The sequence below is a fragment of the Dicentrarchus labrax genome, unplaced genomic scaffold (genome assembly GCF_905237075.1).
Source record: "Dicentrarchus labrax unplaced genomic scaffold, dlabrax2021, whole genome shotgun sequence".
Classification (NCBI taxonomy): Eukaryota; Metazoa; Chordata; class Actinopteri; family Moronidae; genus Dicentrarchus; species Dicentrarchus labrax.
This window is the reverse complement of record NW_026136718.1, coordinates 14,328,300-14,351,985: the sequence shown is the minus strand read 5'-3', so window position 1 is coordinate 14,351,985 and position 23,686 is coordinate 14,328,300. Positions and strand designations below refer to the sequence as shown.

The 23,686-nt window shown below is 40.0% G+C and overlaps 1 protein-coding gene across 3 annotated transcripts in view; it reads left to right on the top strand.

The window, feature by feature from the left end:
* The first annotated feature begins 2,503 nt into the window (after positions 1-2,503).
* negr1 (neuronal growth regulator 1) overlaps positions 2,504-23,686 on the top strand; it is a 139,843-nt gene continuing 118,660 nt past the window's right edge. The window contains exon 1 of one of the 3 annotated variants that reach the window (XM_051377708.1): positions 2,504-3,034. In XM_051377708.1, the coding sequence (XP_051233668.1) occupies positions 2,622-3,034 (413 nt within the window). In that variant the 5' untranslated portion in view covers positions 2,504-2,621. The remainder of the gene's footprint in view (positions 3,035-23,686) is intronic. The other 2 variants (XM_051377710.1, XM_051377709.1) reach the window with 2 other exon arrangements.

Here is a 23,686-nt window from a genome sequence, read left to right as displayed (position 1 = left end):
TATATTTTCCCCCATGGCTCTGTCTTATGTCCCGTAAACACAGGCTTCAGGGATGCATTTAATACAGCTGCTCAGCATTCGTATTTTCGAGTGTTGTGATCGATTGGCACACTTCCCTGCAGGACTTCAACCATTATCATAATAGCCATGTCCTTACCTACTTGAGGAAACAATAGCTTTCAGTGTGCTGCATTACTGGTGTTAAATGAATCCAATAAACTGAGCTTGGTATTGCGTAAAATGTCAAATATACCTGACAAAAATACTGTGACAACATGCAATAAGACAAGAAGACATGAATGTTCTTTGCTAAGGGATTTTGGTCAAACTCATCATTCACTCAAAACAGTCAAAATAAGGCAGCATATGCTTCAGTGGTTTTTGCCACATCGTAAGTATACTATTAAGACAATAACCACAGTCTTAATGCTGCAGTTAGTCTCCATAACTACTAAAACAGACGCACAAACAAGATGATTCTTCTTGGGCTTACACTTCACTTTTAAAGATGTTGACAACACGGAGAGATAGTACACACTTGAACCTTTAGGGGAAACATGTGGTCTTGAGAAAAATGGTCAATCTTTTTATTTGTCACTTCATTCACTCCCTATTAAAGCAAATTGCATGCATTGATTTCATTCTGGTTGTGAAAAGACGGCTGGTTATGAAAACTCTGAAGAAATGTCTGAGGTATCCATTACTCAAAAAAACAGCTCAGACACTGTGATAGTCCAGTGCCTGATCTCTTTCATCTTGTTCATAATTCCTGGGGTTATTATGAGTTGAATATTAGGGGCTGCCACTCTTCTCCCCCCTCTGCGCAGTGCACTAACACTAAATGGAGTCACTGTAATTATAGCTTTCATGCATGGGAAGGTTCATTTTCTGAGGTATCTGGAAGGGCTCAGGGAAAAGGGGAAAAAAAATCAACGTTGTGACTGACAAAAGAAGGATGGAAAATATCTCAGCCCAAAACACCTCTGTCACTAAACCAGAGTATAAGTAGTGATATTAATGCTATTATCACAGCTATTAACAATAGCTTCAGTTATGCAAATTAGAGTTGTGTTTGTGACAAGATGAACTTTTCACTCCCCCTCTTTTAATGCTGCTTGTCATGGAACATTGGTTGTTGTCTCATTTCCAACACAGGAGAATGTCCCTTGTAACCTCTGGAAACCAGCTTCCTGGCGCTCTGTCACAGCTAGGCCTGCAAATAGAAATGTGTCCAAACTCATACTCTCTCATACCACCGCAATAAACAATTTATCTCTTCAGATAAATAATAAGCAAAGATAGAAAGGCAACTCTCACAGCACCCAGAATGAATTTATGGAAGATCACGGCCGCCTTTTCTGATCTTAAACCAAGGCTATGGCAATAGTCTGAAGCTCGCTTCGGTGTAAAACCTGAAGCAAACCGTTCAGGAGTTCACAGCCACTCACCCCATTTAATTTCAATGAAGCAGCTCCAGACAGTGCATCTTGATAACATCACAGACAGCAATCTTGGCTCTGTGGTCTGTGAGATAAGATTTTAAGATAAGATATCATGAAACTATATTGATCCTCCTGTGGAAATTCATAAAAAGAAAGTATAGGGGAAAGCGTTATATAAAATTCAGAGGAAAATAATAGGATACTTTTTATATAGGATATAAACTCAAAACCGGGAAATAAAATCAGCAATAAAACATGAAATAAAAAAACACCGAAACAACACAATGCCATGAAAAATAACAAGGATATCTTACACTTGAGTACCACGGTACCAAATTAGAATATCCCCGCAGTAAAATCTCCAACTGACTCATTTTTAAGCACATGCTCCCTGAAATAGTGACACAAGGTTGATTTAGTGCCCTCAGTTGCTATTCTATGAAAAATCCACAGGGAAGTGTTGCTAATGTTATGTTCAAAACAAGTCATGTGTCATCTGTAATAATTCAGTGGCACCATGTCAACATGTCACCTCAGAGTAATGCACGTCATTTCCATGGATACGGCTGTAGCCTACAGTCTTTTAAGTATTATGTAGGTTAAGTCAAAAGGCTTAGAGCAGCACAATAGAGGGCTACTGCCCTAAAACAAACTTTGTAAGTCCCTTGTGTGTCTCTCTCTCTCTTTCTCTCTCTCTCACTGTGTGTATGAGCTCCCTCATGCTTGTTTCCTGGCTTAATGAAATATCACTCTCATGTTCCCATGATTTTCTAAAAGGGACTTATAATAATGTCTTATTTTGTATTTTTTCTTTTTAAATTACACATTTAAAAATGTATAATGTCACACATTTATGCCCCTGTAAACATATTTCTCATCAGTCTAAAATCTTTTCCAGTTCCAGAGTTTTCCTATGGGATAGACCTGCGTCACAATCAGTAAGCTCCTTTCCCAAATGCTCAGATTGTTCATTTCCTTATGGGGAATAAATAGGGGGTGGTTCTCCAGTCGATATCTTTAATTGCTCCTGGGTTGTATCAATACCTACCGGTTTTACTGCTCCATCACGAGCCACTGGGAACGGGTTGCCCGGGAAACGGCCGCATGGCAACAGGATCAGAGCCTGGGGGTTGTCTGCTTCTAGGTCTGCTCCCATTTTACATCGCATTTCCTCACTAGATGGTGTGCAAGCCACTGGAGAGTACACTTCCCCGCACAGTGGGCTCTACATCCAGCAAAACAAAACCTGGGAAACTATACGGCGGACCATTTCTTTACGGGGCTCCGAGGAGGAAAAGTGTGGAAATAAAGCGTCGTTCGCGTCAAAGGTTTTCTTTTTTTTTGAGCACAACCCGACGCTTTATTTTTTTTTTTGCAACAAGAAGACTTGGGGGAAAAAAGCGGCAACAAAATACAGCTGTGATGGACATAATGATTGCGGTGCAGGATGCTTGTGTCTCTGGTCAGTGGCTTACTGCGATAATTCTCAGCCTGTGCTGCTTTCTGCCGTCCTGTTTGCCCGCTGGACAAACTGTGGACTATTCCTCGGTTGAAAGTGTGGTCAGCAGACAAGGCGACACGGCTCTACTGAGGTAAAAAAACACACACACAACACACACGCTAACACAACTTCACTTTGTCCCCGCTCTCACTCCGTCCGAGTTCTCCCATACTGAAAAGCCTCGACCGCACACACTCCCTCAACACCAGTTCGTCGTTTTTTAAACATGTACGTTAACTACTTTTTAACAGACGCCTGCGATAAATACACAATAGGCCATTTTCCCTCCATCCTTGTTGTCGCCTGACAGGGGGGCGGTTAGAGCCGCTACGCAGGACGCTGCCTCTCGCAAAGTGCAGCTCGGCTGGTTAAAGTTTTCTAACACACTTTCCCCCTTTTGTGTACACCTGCGAACAGAGAACGATGTGACTTATTATTTTTTGTGGTGTTTGGTTTGCATAGCTGCTCCTAGGTTTTGACGGGATATCACCCGAATAGCCAAATTAGCCCACCAACTGCCTTGTCGAGCCTTATGTTATTAGATGATGTTCGCTGGTTGCCACAGTTTTCAAACGCGTGTGGGGTTTTTGGGGGGGCTCAGGAGAGGAGCTTTCACACGCGAAATGTGTTGTCTAACGTGTTGTTTTGAGTTTTTGCTGAATGCATAGTGTAATGTCGCAGTTTTAAAAAGCAGTACAGTGTGATGTCGCAGTTTGAAAACGAGGCTGAAGAGCGTATTTGTGGTCGCCGCTGCTTTGAATCGAGTTGTGGCACTGACGCTCTATCTCCCTCCATCCTCCCTCCATCCTCCCTCCATCACGTACGCTACGATGGCAGCTGCACAGGTAGCTGCCCATTAAGGACTAAATTAACTGGCATGGGCGTGGTAAGGAGTTTGTAACGGCAGCATATTCTCAATAGCAGCATTATAATAACAATAATACAAAAAGTCAAAATACTTTAATAATAGTGTGTTTTCAAAGATCCTTTAATCATTTGAAGTTTTAATATGCCATTGTTGCTGTTTCTCTTTAGGCTGTAATTACGAGTATCTCTGTGTAGTGTTATTTCATTTCTTCAGAAAATCCAAAATTGTTTGGTTTACACAAAAAGGGGGGGGAATGCAAAATCTTTGGAGGGCTGTGATAATATCTTGTTCTACCAATATCAAATATCCGCTTTGATGGCTCTGAGGAAAGGCTGAGGGGGCCAGGCCTGCCCCATTTCAATATGAATTCTCTGGATGTTGACTCTGAGAGATGCTCAGTGTGGACCTGCATACAGAGCAGCTAACTGTCTAAAGTTCCACTCAGGTTGGCTTTTAGTCATTGTTGTCTCATACTTTATTGCTGAAGAGCTGAATTATTTCTGTGGCATAAGGTCATGATCAGTGGCTGTATGGAGATGAGTCTCACTATGAGGATCAGAATTACCTTGGCAACAGCTTAGGGGGTACTTACTATTTTTACTATGTTCCCTCTATGCCCAAAGGGCCATCCCGTCAAAGAGACTTACACCTCTGACTGTCTCTTTAGAGAGGGCGTCTTAATTCCCTGGTGTCAATCTGAGTTGGCTGTGATCAGTGGCTGAAGCTTTGCCTGAGTCCTGATGGTTTATTGGACCAGAGATTATCCCCATGCTATGAATCAGCTCAATAAACAAGTTGCCTGCCACCCCCTGAATAAGGCAACACTCTCTACAAGTGGGTCATCGCCTCAGTAAATGCCAACTTGAAATCTAGGAAATGAATAGTGAAAACATTTTCAAGATGTTTTCATTGCCAGGTTCTTACAGTTAATTAATGGGTTATTCAGCACTCGCTGTAACCATTCATTGGCTTTTTTTCAGTCATGTAAATGCCGCCTCTGTGAAATGATCTCTTTGCTGCACTCGCACCTGTTGACCTAATAGAGATGGTAAACCTCTTAAACTGCTCTGCTTACCTCTCTAGATTCCATCTCATTGCAATACATTGTTGTCACGCAAAGGGACGATAAAGGCCTGCTCTGTCTTGGCACAGTCATTTTCTCCAACCACAAGGAACCATTTTCCTCTTTTCTTGGTTTTCACTGGTCTTGAGAGCCCGGCATCAAAGCATGAACCATTTCTTTTAAGAACTCAGTGCAGAAAACAGTGCCTGTTTTGTGACATTCTCTATTGTCAAGACCCCTGACTATTAGAGGGCAATTTCGCCGTGCCCCAAAGCTGATTGCTGGCTAAAAAATGTGAGCATTCTCAAATACTGACAAACCCAGAAGCATGCAATTAGTCACTGCCTCTGGATTATGGAGTAGCTCCCGAGAGGTGGGTCCGCTGTCACATGTTCATTTCCCCCACCTCTTCAATTCTTAGCGCTGCATTACTGCTGCCCTGATTCATGTTGGACAGTGGGTCCACATCAATTAAATGATTTGAGCCTCTTGTAGATGAGGAATGGTCCACATGTGTATCATCACCCTTTTAATCTTTTCTGATTACTTAAAAGCTCAGCCAATTTCAGCCTCTAACAAAGGCCCTTGTGTTTGAAAAGATTCGTGCTGCTGCTGCTACAGTGTCTTGTCTTACATGAGTGCATTCAAGTTATGCACATATGCTGCATTTTTTACATACTGGAAGTCTATGAGCTTCCATAGGGAGCATATTGTTTAGAGGAGCTACCCATCCCTTTCTTCCCCATCTTTTTACAGGTTTTCTGTCATTTGGATTCAGTTGAATAAACCTTGACTTTTCCCAGTAAATGACTCATCTGGCTATAAATTTGAGGGGGACAGCCAGATGAAAAGACAGTTCCCTATGCTGTCAGGAAACATACGGTATCAGTGGAAGCCTCTTCCACACGGATAAGCAGCTGTAATCAACAGCAAAGAGCGAGTGTAAATTTAGTCCAAGTATACTGAAATCTTAAGCACAGGCTATATTTGCAGTAGTATTCCTAAAGTATGTCAGTCTTTCTATCTTGGTGCTCTGTGCTTTGTCCATCACCTTTATTTCTATTTCCACAATAAAATATGTATGAGAGTGAGACAAAAGGTACACTGATCGTGCTTTAAAAACCACATTTTACATTCTACAAAGGCAGGAAATAGGAACCAGGGAAATAAATCGGAGTGAGGCTGTACACACCAAGAATAAGACAATGATCCTCACTTATTTTTGTGATTTGGTTTGACAGTTGGCCGTCAGCCACAAAATAAGGCCTGCACCACAGGCCTTAGTCTCTGTAATGGTGCAAAATTGACCTGTCACTAGTTTGAAAGTCTGGTATTCGTATAAATCTAAAATCATTGCCCCATGTCAACAGACCGGTTGATGAAAATCTCTTCTGGCTGTACACGGTTGTACTCGAGCTGTGTTTTCTAGCCTTATCCAGGACAAAAAAACGATGCCATGTATCATTTTCCTCAACTGTGTCATTATTATGGCTCTGAAAGGTCTTGACATTTACTATAAGCACTTGTGCCAGAGACAACATCTAGTTTAAATGGCTTAGTGTCCCCATCCCAGTACAGATGCTGGTAAGACAGAATAGATGAAATATTCAGTGACTGTTCAAACTCCACAGGACACAATTTAAAGGAGTAATTGTTGAGTCTCTCCTTAACACAGAGCCTAACCGTGGCTGAGAAGCACTCTCTCCACTTTCTGCATTTCATCACTTTTTTAATTAGGCCACAGCCAGTTCTGTTAAAAAGTATAAGCAAGGCTGCCTCATCTCAGCAGCTTGGTTGAAGATATAGCAGATATAGTGAGGTCTGTACACATCAGATAGCTGCCATATATCTGCGGTTCCATGCACCCATTTTGGGGTAAACCTGGTGTACCTCTTTTGACACATCTGCGGGCACACCTGAGTCTGTCACTGTTAATTAAACGCCGAAATCCTCTCGCCTGTTTGCTGCCCCACATGTTTAATGCGATCAGTGTCGCTGTCAGCACAATGTTAATCTCTTTCACAGTCCTTATGCTCATAATGGTCTCCACATCTCAAGAATCAAGTGTTAGGCGAGTCATTTGACCTCATTTTTTAGACATTATCGTGATGAAAAACAATGGGTGTGGGGGAGGGGCTTTTGTTAGGGAGGAGCTCCCAGATGGAGCCATTCAGATATTTCCAACTGTAAAAAAAAATCTGACCTTTCCTCTTAAATAGCTAGCATATTGCTAGCGTTGAGGGTCTGTCTCCTGTGGCCCAAGGGGAAGCTGGTGATAAAGTATTCATCAGATTCATTACTTTGGCATCCATTTGCAATAGATATAGTGCTTTAGTACAAATGGAAATCAGCCAACAAGGTGACATGCTCGAAGAGTGGCTAAGGAGTCTTTCATTGCATCTGCCTCCTTTAAGACCTCCAGTTAACTTCCTCCACAGCATCCACTTGAGACTCAGAGTCATGACTTGTTTTAAATTGTCATTCAAGCTTGTTGCTGAAAGCAGCCTAATCCCTTTTAGATGAGAACTTATAAAGTTGCAACACTGTCTATAAAATTAAGTATTATACAAAACAACCCTGTAGCCAGTTTTATTATCTGTTTTTTTATTACAATAACTATTCCACTGAAAGTGATACTGTGTCCTTTTAGTGATACATGTTCAATTAATGTAGAAGGACACTAATCAGAGGCTCTTTATAGATTTACAATGTAGCCTAGGCTAGCATTTCAGATGTTTATTTTGATGTGCACTCATCTCTTTTTCAAAACAGATATACAGAAAATCCAAACTAATGTTGTAAGGTAAGGCAACTCGTTTCTTTGTGGCTTAAGATGCCGCCAGAGCTTTTAGTTACATGCAATGATTTATGGCCTTTTGTTGTAACTAGGTAGTGGGGCTAACATACATTAAAAGCCAAATTTGCACACTGTAAACCATTTTCAAATGGATTACATTTATAGTCATCATTTGTCAGGCAAGTCAATCCATTGTACTTTCTAAAAATTAAGTGTTTCTATTTCTAATATATTTCAATTAGCGCTAAAGTGATTGAGTGCCCTGGTGAATTAAAGCCTAAATGGAAATGCTTTCTCAAGGTAAATCCTTCGAGGGAAATAGATGCTATGCTAGGTTTTAAAGCATCTTTCTAATATTCTTATAATCACTACAATTATAGGGGATAGGGGAAATGATTTGAGGCGGAAAATGGAGCTTTTACCCGTTCCCAGCTGTGAGCATTCACATAATTGCAATAATTCTACAGGAAAATCTCAGAGGAGTATTTTTGTGTTGTGAGAAAGCTATAGGTCTCAAAATTAAACTTGACAGAGAGTGACTGGAGAGGTAATAACAGGTTATCTTTTGGGCAATTTTGTTGCTTGAGTTATTTGAGACTGATTTTTTTAGAGGAACCCATTTAAATTGAGCATGGGACCACGATTTGTCCACTTGCTATTTACAAGTGTATGCGTTATATGTGTGTGAATACTTTCAATCAAGCGTTGGGAGCTTTTACAGACTGCTTAAGCAGACGGTCGACATGTGCATTGATTTTCAATAGGCTGTATCAGAAATGACTCTGTTTCTGTGCGTGTTCTTTTGAATGTATATAGTCTATTTGTGTAGGACGTTATGCTATTCTCTTAAGACAGCTATTCAAGAGTAAAGTTCTTTTTACCAGTTTTGTTAAACAGTGTGCAGTCTTTTCTGCTCCACATCATATGCCAACACTTCCAGTCTTTCATCGCAGAGAGCTGAAACAATTCCTCAGAGCCCCTTCAATTAAAATCCTTAATCAATCAGTTAGCATCTCCTTGTGTTTCGTGATAATTAGTTGTGCTACTCTGACAACATTGCGTAATCTCATCTGTGCCTCTTCTGTTGAGCCTAGTTATATACCAGCAAGTCTTGGTATGCCTCTCATGTCAGCAGGTTATAGACAAAACTCGCTGACATCACAGTTTAAAGCCTGAGTGATGGTGAAGCTTTGAAACAAAGAGTGCAGGCGTAGGGGTGGTACACTTTGCTTGGTATGCTGAGCATAGAAAACACCTCAACCTTTAGTAAGCTTCTGGGAAACGAGAAATTTCCCACTCAGAAATCTGTGCAGTAGGCATAATCATTTGTCCCTAAATTCAGCTCTGTTTTAAGTCAAAAGGTGAACCTTTTATGCAATGACATGACTGACCAAAATATCCATATATATCTCACCAAGGCAATCTGTTTCTGAGTGTTTTAGGCCCATTGCCAATGATTGTTAGTTGCAGCAGTGAGACTGAATCATCATCATGGGAGATATTCCCTTAGGACTGAGTGGTTGATGTGATTGTCTTCAGTGCGAGATCTTTATGTGTGAGCATGGTTTGAGGCTGAAGGGACTACAGGTAAACATTAGTTTGATCCCATGGGAATAATGAATCAAAGGTGTTGACATATGGTTATATCTTAGTGATGCCCTTCAGTGAATTAAAACAATCCAGAGGGATTTCAGCCTGTGTGGAGCACATTTTCCTGTCCTTTAATGAAATTCAAAATTACTCTTGTATCTTGGGTTTTGACTAGAAACATGTTTTTTTTTTTCTGAGGAACCATGATGGCAGAGTAAGGAACAGTAAAGTTGGCTTGCATGCTGTCCTCACATCACCCTAAAACTAATGCCTTTTAGCTTAGAATTAAAGGCATACTATCCAAGATTTGTACCTTAATATAACAGCTTTGAAGTCATTTTGATGGTAAACAAACTCGTAGTATAGCGAATCACACCGATAGCAAAGCTATCTAGACACCACTAGAAGAATTTGTATTATTTCTCTGAGAGCCATACTTCCTCTGATTAAATGAAATATCAGTGTCTCTTATGAGTCACATATTTTAGTACTCAGATTTTCCAAGAAATTGTTCTTATTACCTTGTCAGTGTTTTCAACTGTCAGTCAAGGAAATTCTCCAAATTAAGAAAGACATATTGACTGTAATCTCTATTTTAGCACTTCAGTAAGCTCACTCATGTGTTCACGATGGCTGGTCTCTCACAATTGATTAGAAACTCCAGCAGCTAAAGGAGGTACGTATTGTCATAATTCATTTGGCTCTATGTTGGCATGGCTAAAGAATTTTAATTGGAGTTGCTCTGAGCAGGTTTTGGGTTTTGTTTTTTTCTCTCTCTCGCTCTCTGTCATCTGCATAATGAGTGTGTGGATTTCAGACTGCTGTAAATGTTTGTTGGAGCCGAGTAATTGGGGAGTCTGCATTGGTAATTATTAGTAAATGGAGAAAGAAGCAGTGGAGCAAATCAATATCACTGAGAATAGTGTTACCTTTTCTACCTTTTATTTCCACTGGGGTCAGGAGTTAAGGTAACACAACTGTCAGGCTGAACAGAGATTAATAAAAGCTTCCTTTATGAGGCTGGTGCATTAATATTATCCAGACTTTATGCACAGTAAAGTAGGCTTAATATTCTATATGGTGTTGCATGAAATCCTGAAGCATATTTTACTGAAAAGCTTTTCTTTTAATTTAGTGGTTGATGAAAGGCAGCCATGACAAATGCCCCCATTGGATACTTACAGCCTAATTGTAGATTCATGACAGTGTATTAACTCTTTGCTATTTGGCACAGATGGCACAAATGGTTTGTTACTGTAGAGTGATCCAATTAAAACAGAACAAAATCTGGTTGCTCAAGTGTAATTTAAAACAGTCCCCTCAGCACTTGGCTTACTATGGGAACACAAAACACTATCATCAGTCACAAAGGTTGATGCTGTGTTATTGAAAAGGACCCCGACCTCCATTGTTTAATAGTGTGTTAATTAATGTAATGTTTTGATTTTGGCCACAACAGATTAGAAAGCTTCTGAAAATGGATAGAGGATTTTATCTAACTAAACATATGGGAAAACTTTGACATTAATAGGCTGTCAGGCTTTGTCCCACCCACACTATGGCAGTGAGATTGACTCAGTCTGTGCTAATGTTAAACAGCGAATTCATCAACTGATCTGTGAGACTGCCACTCATTAGGATTCTAATTTTAGACTGGGGGGGGGGCGGGGCGGGTTGGGGCTTTTCGCTATTCATAATGGGACTTTGATTTCTCCACACTTCTCTATCTCTGACACTCCCTGTCTCTTTCTGTTTCACCTTATCTCTAGCTATCTCTCTCTTTCTCTCTGAAACTCCCTGTTCCTTAATTGCATCTAAAGGTAAGCAACCAAGGCAAATGGAGTCGTGATCAGTTACTACCTAGTAATGGACGAGCTGTCTGACATTCTCTGTAAATACTGCAGAGTTCACCCTGTCTTTAGTATTTGGTCTGCTCATATACAGCATGTTAGCATAGCCGTACTCTGTTCTGTGTGATATTCAGCAGTAAACTCAATGTGCTTAATAAAAGGGATCACAATAAATCAGAGACTGGAAAATAAAAAGGGATAAACCGCAGCCTAGGCCCATATCAGTCATCAAATTATCAATTATCCCATTTGAGGCAGAGGCTGGAGGCTTTTAGACAACCTCATCACATATCACCATTACAATAGAGATGCACAAATAAAACCCCCATCTTTGCTACTTGGGACAACACATTATGACTTTATCTATTTTCTGTATAGCGTCAGAAAGTTAACCTCCCCACTAGGGCTGCAATGGTTCTTATATCATGGTACTGCATGCATTCTGCTCGCCATAGCGTTGTTAGCTAGCTGCAATGAGGTTAGCACAACATGCTTCTTGGTGTGTAGGGATGACACAAGAACCGATACTTCTGTATCAAGTTGATGCCAACATTTTGAAAACTTGATGGTACTTGCTTTCTACAGTACCATCGTTACCAGGGATTCTAATCTTTCTGGACCTGATAGGATAGCATATACACCCACAAACATTCTAGTCTGCTGGTAAATGCCATAGCAAGAAGAAGCACCCCTACAGAAGAACATGTTGAAGACAGCGACTAGTACAGCTGCAGCAACAGCTTCACCTCAACTTGTCGAAAAGAAAAACAGTACAACTGTTTTCACATATAAAGCCTGAACGACATTGTGACAGTCAGGTTCGGAAGATGCCCGAGCTTGCCCCTTCACACATGGAGACAGGAGATTGTTGGTGTCAGATGTCTTCTCACATGTTGGAAATACTAGGCAAAGGGTCACACCTGCAGCGTTCAGAAGGAGGAGAAGGACTGATCTGTAATGATTACTGTTTTAATATCAATACAAACCTCAAAATGAGGGCAGTGTGACTCCACTCTGCTTGACTGACAGGGTGTTATAATTTGAGTATGAGCAAGACGCACAGACTGTATGGAAATCTGATGTTCTGATGATCGCAGATGACAAAGAAAGGAAAATGACTCACGTAGGCTGTTACTGATTGGCAGTCAACAAAATGATCAGCTAAAGAGTAGAAAGCAACAAGGGAAGCAGAAAAGAATATGCTGAGTGGTTGTTTATTTTTATTTATTACTTTTGTCATGTTCAAATGTTGATAATGTTTTGTTAATAAAGGAGTCAAGGTTTATGTTAGCTGACATATGCCGACTTGGGCGGTATCATGTAGTTGCATGATGAAAAACATCAGCGGCCAAAATGTCTGATGGTAAATACACTAAATAAATCCTTATATTCATTAATAGCATACTAAATAGTGTAATATTTTGCTTCTGCTGTCATTGAAAGATTGTCCATCCTGTCTCTCTGTCTGTATGTGTAGGTGTAAGTTTGTGTTTTTCACTTTTAATCTTATCAACTTCACACTTGGCAGGTGTATTCCTGGGGACCCAGTGAAATTTAGTGTTGAATTTGGTGCAATTTGGAGATGAAAGCATGTCCAATATTAATAAAACATAAGCAAACAGATGACCCACCCCACAGTAGGGCAATGTCAACTACTGTTTAGGAACGGCGAAGAAGAATTGATTTCCGGTTGTGTCATTTTAGCAAGAACTATCTAAACGTCAGCAATTTGACTGACCGTCACCTAGATAATAAAAGAAAGTTCTGTGGCATTCATTCTCTGTACATATTTGTTAAAGTTTTTAGGGCTGCAACGATTCCTTGAGTACCTTGAGTAACTCGATTACAAAAAATGATAGAGGAATTTCCTCTGCCTCGAAGCCTCGTTTAATTAAATTTAAAACTCACGTTTCGCACAAATTCTTTTTAGTGTGACACAATGTGCAACGCCGTTACTAACGGCGTTATTTTTTCAGTAACGGAGTAACTACTACTCTACTACTACTACTATAAACACAACTACTACTACTACTATAAACACAAGACAGAGACAATGGCGACGAGCCAGTGAAATTCAAAGGTAGCGTTTTCAAACTGGAAGTACCATCACTACTTTTCGCTTACTGAAGTTAAAGGCAAGAATGTTTATGTAACATGCACGGTGCCAAGGAAAAAATACTTTATCCACGTCTGCCTCAAGCAACTCAAATCATATGAAGCACCTCACAGTAACACATGCTTGTTGCTGCTGCTAACCCAACCTCAAGCCCAGATGCAGCTAGCGTGAGCTCCAGCGAAGGAGACGGAGCCACTCCGTTAAAACCATAGATATATATCTATACATTAAAACAAGCAAAGCTTAATTTTTCGGGTCAGTAACAGGTGGTAACTAGGGCAGAGCTGAACACATTGATTGCAAGGTATGTTGTTGAAAACATGCTACTCCTGTCCATTAATTCCATGCATATGGCCGGCTGCAATCTTTTGAGTTCAAATAAATACCAAATGTTCTAAAATACTGTATATAGTGTTTTTATTCTTCATTCAGTTATTATAAACATATTTTACGTTATAGAAGATGTTATAGAATGTAATAGCGTTATAGAACATAAAAAATAACGTCAGTTACTTTGCTGAGTAACTAATTACTTTTACAATGTGGTAACTGGAAGAGACAGAAGATTTCGAAAGTGTATGATCATTTTAAATTAAAATTAAGGACAACATCGTCGTGTGTGTACATTTGGACACACAACATTTTTCTTTTATTTTTGATACTTAGAAAAAAAAAGTCGGAAACAATTTTATTTATTTTATTTAATTTTATGTCTCAAGAAATTATGTGAATTTGAATGAAGTAATTTTATTTATTTGTATTGGAAATTTGAAACGGTTTACCACCTACATAATATGTATAATAATAAATACATGTAAATTTTTCTGAAATAGGAAACAAATAGTTTTTATTATTAAGTGATCTGTCTTGTTTTCTATTGTATATTCAAAATTGGGCTTTAATTAAGCAAAAGTATGTTTTATCCGATTACTCGATTAATCGATGGAATATTCGATAGAATACTCGATTACCAAAATATTCAATAGCTGCCGCCCTAAAAGTTTTACAAAAAAGGTTTAGTCTTGGCCAGGCCACACAACAATGATAGCACTCATACAGGGTTAGTTGAGATATTTTTTAATGCACTTATATCGGATCCGAACTTGGTATTGCTGACATGCAAAGTTCACGTATCAGAATTGGTATAAGGACGGAATAAATGGTATCGGAACATCTCTTTAAGGTCGGCATTGCTCCAGCGTTGTAGGATTTGTGAACGTAAACACATCGAGCATGCTAACTTTACTACTTAATACAGCCACATAAATATTTGAGCCAAGGTGGAAAGTTTTATTTTTTATTATTCTATTTGGGGATGGGTATCATTCACAGCACTAGGCTGCCGAAACTGGCGCTCTACGCAAGTAAGGACGTATTGTGCATAGTGCATAGAAGTGTACTAACGGAAGTTTTCAGATTGAGACAGAATATGTGTTTCTACTGAAACATCCAATGGTAAAGCAATATTTATACTCCAATACAAATGGTTAGTTATGTTTTCTTAAGCCATTCATAGATTTGAAGAGTTTTTGTGGCCTATATCCTCATATATAGTTGGATTATGTTTGATGTTCAAACATTTTGTAAGACATAGTTAGCTAAAATGTCTACAGCTGAGATGATTGGTGGATTAATCGATTAGTAGATCAAACATTGTCGTGTTTCCACTCTTCTAATGCGATGATTTGCTGCTTTTCGGTTTTAACTGAATATATTTGGGACGTTTTGAAAAACAAAACAATCAATTGGAATGACGTCATCTTGAGCTTTGAGAAATTGTTATTGCCATTCTTTCAATTTCTTCTACATTACATTTACAGTACTTAAAATGCTTAACCAGTTAATCGAGAATATAATCAGCAGATTAATCGATAATGAAAGTAAACGCTACTTGCAGTCCAAAAAATGACTTTATGTGTACAGACATCCAAACATCAATTCAAGACTGTAGCACAGTTTCTTACCACCAGAAAGAAACTACATTGCTCTTCTACTGGTGTCTCAAATCCACAGGGTGAGCACTTGGCAGCATTAACAGCGATGCTACTAATTCAGAAGCTTTTGGATCAGGAAAAATGATACTATTTCTCTCCAGAGATATTTTAACTATCCTCTTTAACTCCATCAAACTTACATGCAAGCTTTACTGAACAACATGGAATTAACCTCAGCTAGGTTCTCTGTAGTGTAGTCGGGGTTTCTTTCTCCTCTTTATAATACGCTGCTAGTGAAAAGGGGAATTACAGCTCAGAGCTAATTAGCATCCAGCCCTAGGAGCTACAAATTTAATATATTTGTAGATAATGCAGTGTATGTAGCTACCATACCTTTGTCATGTTAAAATGTGCACGCCAATTGTTGGATTTAACATACAGTTTCATCTTACAGTATTTTGAAAGTCAGGTGCCACAATAGAACTTCCCTGAGGCATGTAATCAGTTTCCAGCTACTACAGTAAATTCTGCAATCTCTAAAACAGCCAGTTTTCTTCAGTGGAAGTGTGTGGGCCCGTCTTTCCTCAGCAAACCTCAATCCAGGCGCTGTCTTTGATTCCAACACAATGCCCCCATTGCCTTCCTCTCTTCACTGTGTTAGTGTCACTTTCATTTCAGAATATTCACCCTCGTTTTTGCCAGAGCAGTTGCTAATGGGTAGTCTTTTCAAAGCCTGGTGAGGATAATCCTGTCATCTTTGTTTTCACGGCCACCTCAGGGCCATTCAACAAGTTCAAAAGAAAAAAAATCTGCAGTGCAGTGTTTGTGAGGTTCATTCTTGCTGTTGTGCTCCATATCTGCCATCACAGGCAGAGCTACATGTGGAAACAGGTGCTGTGCTGAATGACTTCAGTGGCATGTACTGGCTCACTTAAGGGAATATTGGAGCCAGATGCTTTATTATGTTGTGTTAATGCTGATGCCAGTGTACCACAGCACAAAAGTGCAGGGGTGGGAGGTGGATCTTGAAACAGTTGCGCTCCTGGAAATTACTGCTTTCACAATGAATTTTGGCTTGTTTTCCAATTTTTCCATCTGATGTGTTGACATGTAAAATGACCACCTTATAAACAGCCATATTCTCCCTGACAGGCCGATGTGGCCATTCAAAGATGATTACGTTTACAGTCTCTGTGGATTTTTCTGATTTCCACTGTACACTGTTTGGCTGGGTATTTCTTTCTCGGAAACAAAATGATTCACCTTGAGGGAGTGACAGTGTTTGATTTGATTGTAAAGACTGTGGGAGATGAACATCTCATGCATTCCTGTGATGAGAAAATATTTCCTGGTAGTGTAGCACAGATCGTTGTAAGAAAGAAGCTCTAGAATCAAATGTTTACAGCAAAGCAAAACCAAGTCTTTCCTTGGCAATAGTGATGTTGACTGAAAACAAATTTGAAGGTCTGAGGCAAGATGATATCAGGACTCATGACACACAAAGAGTTGCTCTTATTTAGCAAGTGTGCATCATTATTACAATGCAGAAAAAAGCTTTTTGCATGAACATAATACATTACAGTTAGTGTCAGGAAAAGGATGGAAATTAATTTGATGATGTTGAAAAAATACAACTTGCAGAGACACTGTACACGAGTTGTAAACAAAATATATTGGATAAATATTGTATCATAACATGTTGTAGTTTCATAATTTAATAAATAGTCTAAAGGATCTCGAACAGAAAAGAGCATTCACTGAGCAGTAAATGACCAAATGCATGAGTGTTGATGCCTTTAGACTCATAATATCAGCCTGAGTTCAGGGCATTGTTGTCTCTGATCAACCAAAGGATACCACTAACATTACTGTGCAAGAGAAGGGACAAAATAGGGCTGTCACCTTTGCCAAAAATCAAGCAAATTTGAAATGACATGCAATCCATTCAAATAAATTTGAATGCACGAATCAAAATATATGCAGTACATCTTTATAAAGAGTGGGCAACATAAAAACTGTACAACAGCAGAAGGATTTGACTTTGAAAAAAACAGAATTGACCTCATTATGTTCACTGAACTCAAACAAGACAGCTTTCCACTCAAAGTATGTGTTGACAGGTGCATTCATATTACACCTTCATTTGCCTAATGGATTGTTTCAGCACAGTAATAGTGTAGTCCTGCAAAAGGCTTAGTTATTGACATATCTAAGAATCTGATCATGTAATAGTCTAAAATAAGAAAGGACAATGTGTCGAAATTTAGATGACAGTTACATAAGTGGTAATGATATTACACTCAGTCAGTAAGGAAGCAATTTCCCCTACTCAAGGGAAGTGGTAAGACCTCATCCAGGCAATATGTCACAGCGAAAAACATTGTTTTTGTAGGAGTCCCATATGCTCTGCATTAGAACTCTTTAGAAAAGAAGAATTGCTTATGTAAGTGGCAACCCATGTAGTGCACCAGACATTTTAAAATCAATTAAGTTATCCAAGGGGTGTGCAGCATAGTAACTGATACAAAGATTTTTGCAATCCATAAGGTTTAGTTTTGCCCTAAACCCTGACACTTGAAACACAAATTGATGTTGACAGGATGTATGTTGGCTGCAGGAACTATTTCTTTACATGCTGTGTTAGATTTGGTGTTCAAGCTGCCAAGATAATGAAGCTTTTTACATAAATATCAAATGTATTGGACAGGGTAAAACAGCTTAGAGGGACTGACAAATACTGTATGTTAGTCTTAACGCTTTGAATACTGTAACTGACTGTTAGGTGTGTGTGTTTGTTTATACAATATTGTAGTATTTTTTTCACACTAGTGCTATAGTGAACATCTGACAGCAGGGAAACATTCACTGTGAGTGAACGTTCAGAGCACTTCGTATGGACACTTGCCAGTTCCTCCAAATTGATTTTTATTTTCCTGCGATCAGCTCGAATATGCTCTTCTTGTGTGTCAACTCAGCTGCTGCTTTGCCGACTAAATTATTCCACAGATAGATGTATTTTTTATCTCACAGTTAATAATAGGAGGGATACTGTATACAGCTGCATGAATAATTCATGCAGACATTCCTTTGTAGAGATTAAAAACAGAATAAGAATAATTCACGCTGTAAGCTTACATAAATGGTTTTAGAAAGAGCTAATCAACTAGCAAGCCTGTCTAAGGCAAGGCGGCTACCTAAAGTTCTGAGTTCGTCCTCAGAAGTGCCTGCTTAGAAGCCAGCCAGAGAATAAATTCAAAGGCTTCAGTCCATATCATCTCTACCCCCTACTCGATCGAAATTCTTATGATTTTCTCTTGGACGTGGCGCGCTGGAGCCTCTCCTGGTTTACACTGCCATTGAAGAAGTGACAGGTCCTAATTATACAGTAAGGGGGCCCAGAGACACTTAACCATGAACAATTATGTAGGGATAAAAGCAGCAGATACAAGGAAGAGAATAACGAGAAGAAAAAGGGCACGAGAAAATGAAACAGAAAAGGGATTAAAAAAAAAAACATTTAGTAGGGTTTGCTGATAAAGCAGACAAGAGATTGAGTTTGTGGAGAGCAAAATGACAGTAATGGGTCTTTCGAGTTGTTTCGACATCATAATCAGATTTAGAGGCACATCATGTATATTTATTCAGGAAGGTTTTTTACATAATGCTCTTTGTGCTCACCAATTGCACAGATCAGTCATGCGTCAGTGAACACCAACTATTTCTCAACCCATAAGCTGAACCTTTGCCCTTCATTGAAAACCAGAGAACATACAGCAGACTGTTATTAGATGTCTTCCCAGCCATATGGTTTGCTAGGTTAGTAATTGCCTTCGCCTGCATTACAGAACGTTGTGGATGAATTCATGATCTGAACATGCTGTGCTGTTTAGCAAACCATTCTAAAGGACACTGGCCTTCTGTTTACTCTGCTGTAACCCTCCGAGCCCTAAATGGATTAATGATCCTGAGGTTGTCAGTTCATACGCAGGCGCAGAGGATACTGCTGATGTGTCCTTGAGCGAGGCACTTAATCTAAATTGTGTCAGTTAATATCCATCTTCATAAATGCATTATACACATATCATAGGTTATGTAAGTCACCCTTGATGAACTCAGGAGAAACAAACAATAGCACTACCAGATAGCACCTTGGCTCACAACACAGTCCTGGGGAATATCAAGTAGCTGTTGTCTGGATTGCATTGCTTTGTCATTATTTGGAGTCCCTATCATAATGCATTCTGTACGTGCGCAGAGGCCCTTTTTTAGGAGGGAGGTATAAATAGTTGCATAGTTCCAAAGAGATACTCATAGGTTCTCATCTTCTGTCAATATGTATAGCTTGTTGTGCCCACCTTAGTGTCTGGCAAATGCACTACACAGTAAACAGGACCACGGTGTGTTGCTGAAATGCCAGGGGGCTTGTGGGCAGCGCTTAATCAGAACAGTATAGCTCACACACTTCTCTGAGTGGGTGGTTTGCTTGGACCCGGACCCCACATACACTGGGAGGGGAGTTTGCAGGGTTGCCCAATTAGTGCTGAAAAGTGTAGCAGTGCGTCAGCAGGGAAGTATGCACCAGAGGAGGCGTGTCATCAATCATCACTCCAGCTCCAGGCTTGTTCCAACCCTTTTCCCTATCTGGCAGAAGGAGAAAGAAGGAGAGGAGAGAGTGACAGTGGCCGGCCAATTCCAGGAATGACAACAGACTGCACCAGAACTGGCTGTATTAAAGCTTAGCTCTGGGCATCAGGCAATTATTCCTTTTGGTCAGTTTTTTTTTTTTTTTATTACATGCATTTAGTTAGAGGAAATATTTCCAGTATTGTCATAGCCTGATATAGCCATAAACCTCATATCATGGAGTCACTTGATTGCACCTCTACTCCCCCCACCCCCTCCCCACACACACACACACACACACACACACACACACACACCTCCCTCTCCCTCTCTCTCTCCCTCCCTCCCTCTCCCTCTCTCCCTCTCTCTCTCTGTCCTCTCTCTCTCTCTCTCTCTCTCTCTCTCTCTCTCTCTCTTTCTCTCATATCTGTCTCTCTGACCCCAACCAGTCGAGGCAGACGGCCGCCCACCTAGAGCCAGGGTCTGCTCGAGGTTTCTGCCTCTTAAAAGAAAGCTTTTCTTTGCCGCTGTTGCCAAGTGGATCCCTGGCTTCTGCTGTCCAAAATTACGTTTTTTAGACACTGAACAACAAATTTCTCCCAATAGTAATGCTTTGCATGGTAGGTATCTGTCATGTGTATGTGTGAAAGGACCCATTTTTAAAGATTAATTCTTTAGTGGGAATTAAGGGGCTCGGGGCTAAGATCCAGAAACAGGCTGAGGAAGCTGGAAATGATTAAGAGAGCCAGCACATTATTGGTTTTGATCTTTTAAAGGAATTTGTTGACACCAACAAAAAATATGGAATTTTGCCTAGCTGCCACATCCTTTAAGTTCTACATAAACATACATGACACAAATGAACTAATATATAAAAGAGCATCACAAATTGTGTATTGTGTGTGTAGGTGTGTGTTTGTGTGTGTGTGTGTGTGTGTGTGTGTGTGTGTGTGTGTGTGTGTGTGTGTGTGTGTGTGTGTGTGTGTGTGTGGTAATTGATTGCCATCACCAAACACTGCCAGTATGCAACATCATGCATCATGACCTCCAACAAATATTGTACATTTAACCTGTCAAATGTTTACACTGCCTCCCTTCCCTCTTGTGTCTGCCATGTTTAAACCAACTGTTCCTCCTTGGCTTTGACACTGACACGTTGTGTGACACTGGCTCAGAGATTTGTAACGTTTCCAAAAATGGGTACTTAGCTCTGTATGGAGGATGTAATGATAATGACAGTTCATCATCATATAAAATGCCTCTCATTTAGTGAGTCGTCTCACAGCTTTGTCACAGTCTTGACAGCGTCAGTATCAGCTAATGAAAGCTTAAAAAAATCTTCCTTGAATATTAGTATCTTTGATGTATTTTATCATGTATGAAAATTCTAAAAGCCCCACATTTTAAAATTAAAATGACGGTTATATTTCCTGGCGTGAGTCCTTTTGTTCATTTTATGCCCTCCGCTCTATAGCAGAAAACGTCCATGTGGAAAATGCTTTAAGATAATCTCTCCTTAGGGAGGTGTACAGTAATATAATACAGGATATAACAGAAGCTGCCCTCACATGAAGCAGAGAGACAAGGGCTGTGATAGAGAGAATTTTGGCTAGATGATAATGCATTTGCAGTTATGACTTAATTCAACCTTTCACAATATCTGCATGCTCAAATTGGTCATTTTGGACTGTAATATCAGGACCAGGTCTGCAAACATGATATGGCCTGTGGCTTACTGTCCAACTGCCTGACATCCACCCTTCATAAAACAGTCATCAACATTAGCTGAAATGTGTAATTAAGTTTTTGTCCCTCCATTAGAGCAATATTTCATCACTCACAAATTATCCTCAACAACATTATCTTGATGTTAATGTCCATATGGCATTTTGTGATGACTGCACAGCTCTTACTGGCAGGGGTATAAAATGTTATTGCACCAATGGAGATTTCTCTTGATTAGGGAAAAGCAAATGATATGACACAGTGATATGATATTAATGACGCTAGCCAGGTTTTTTTTGCCTCTGAGGTCAGAGTTCGGTTTCTTTGGCTGCATTTATAGAGTATGACTTCATAGCAGCATGTGTTCTTCATAAACCATCATACTCAGGTGGGAGAAGCATGCTGTTTTAGACAAAAAGCGTCTGTGGGAGAGCAGAGCTCGGATCTACTGGTAATAACCTCTTCTTTTAACCGACAGTCATGAAAGGCAGGGCTGACCTACATGCTGTAAGGAGGATTCTCGCTCTCTTGTTAGTGTGTACTGGTGGGGAATCGAGGTCTTTTCTGTCAGGAGGTGATACGTTGAAGCTGCAGACTATCTCAGCAAAGCCTGAGGAAAAAAAAAAAAGAGAGCGAGATAGAGAGAGCAAGCTCTGTGAGAAGAGGCCCAACACACACTATCTAACTCGTGCTCGTGTGTGTCCGTGCACATGTATGGTTCTGTAATGTGTTTTTGGGAATTGTGTACGTGGATGTGCATTTGTCTTTGTGTGTGTGTGTGTGTGTGTGTGTGTGTGTGTGTGTGTGTGTGTGTGTATATATGTGCGAGAGACAGTGGGAGGGGTTGACTGACAGCCCTATCTCCCACAACACTATAGAGCACCATACATCATTAATCGCTGACAAAAATGAACATTCTGCTGTATCCTTTGAGGGCTAACGGAACTATATTTCCTATTGTATGCCTGTGTGTGTATGTGTGTGTGTGTCCACGATGCACTTTGTGTAGGTGAGGATTCACTACCAACTTGAGGTGTCTGACCTGTGTGTTTGGTTCAGTGCCACTATGATGGATGACATGGTTATCAGAATCTTGCCTTCAGGATGGGGGCTGTCCTATCTTGCTGTCAAGGTCAATGGTTACTAGGCTTATAACAGAGTGGCAACCTAGTGAGCTTACTGAAACAGACCCTATATTCAATCTAAACATCCATCATATCAATTGTCAGATTCAGAAAGGCTGCTGTCTTAGGACGGAGACACGGCGAAGCCACCAATTCCATTACGAAAGTATGGGGGTATTTGTGGCCTACATTAGCTGAATGTAATGATGTCGAATAGAGTTGTTTATGTATTCAGAAGTAATGCAGCCCTGTGTGTGTGTGTCAGTCCAAAAGAAAGGCGCGTGTGTGCCAGTCAAATGGCAGCTTGGTTACGGCTTGATTGGGACTAATGTTGAGCCTGGGAATTAGCCTCTCCTATTAGTCCACGGGGAGTTGATAACAGATTGCAGGCTTTAGTACTAAAATAGCCTTACCAGAAATGAGCATATACCATTGCTTCGACTGCAAAATCCACTTATTCTGTTGCCACATTGTGAGCAGAGCAATCACTTAGTTGGGAGACCAAAATCAGTATGAAGACATTGCCCTGCATTTAGTTGGACATTGTAAATATAAAATTATATTTTCTCTGAACTTGCTCAAGTTTTATAGGACAAAATGTGTCTGTGATATATTTCTGGTTACACTAAAACAAACACTACCATTGGCAGTTGGCAAATGGAGCTGGACTTGTAAAACAGTAAAGTATTTTTGCCTTACTTTGCTTTTTCAATACCTGTGTGGGCTAAATCACAGACCAAGCTCAAGCTTTTTTTTTACACAATTTTGCAAAGTTAGAATTTTCTCAGCTAACCTGCTGATTGCAATTTTGGTTGATTGCCTTCCGGAGGAGCTGCTACAGCTACTTTGAATCTCATGGGCCAGTAAGATTACTGTCCATAATTCAGCAGTTTTTATTGTTTTCACTTTCAGGCTCTCCTACAAGGGATGTCCCTGCTATGCCAGAGCAGGTGTGCCTACAGCAAACTTACTCAGGTGCATTATTTTATCCAAGACTTTGCATTGCATTGCCAGAAAATTTAAAGATTATATAGATAGCACATCTTTAGGTAA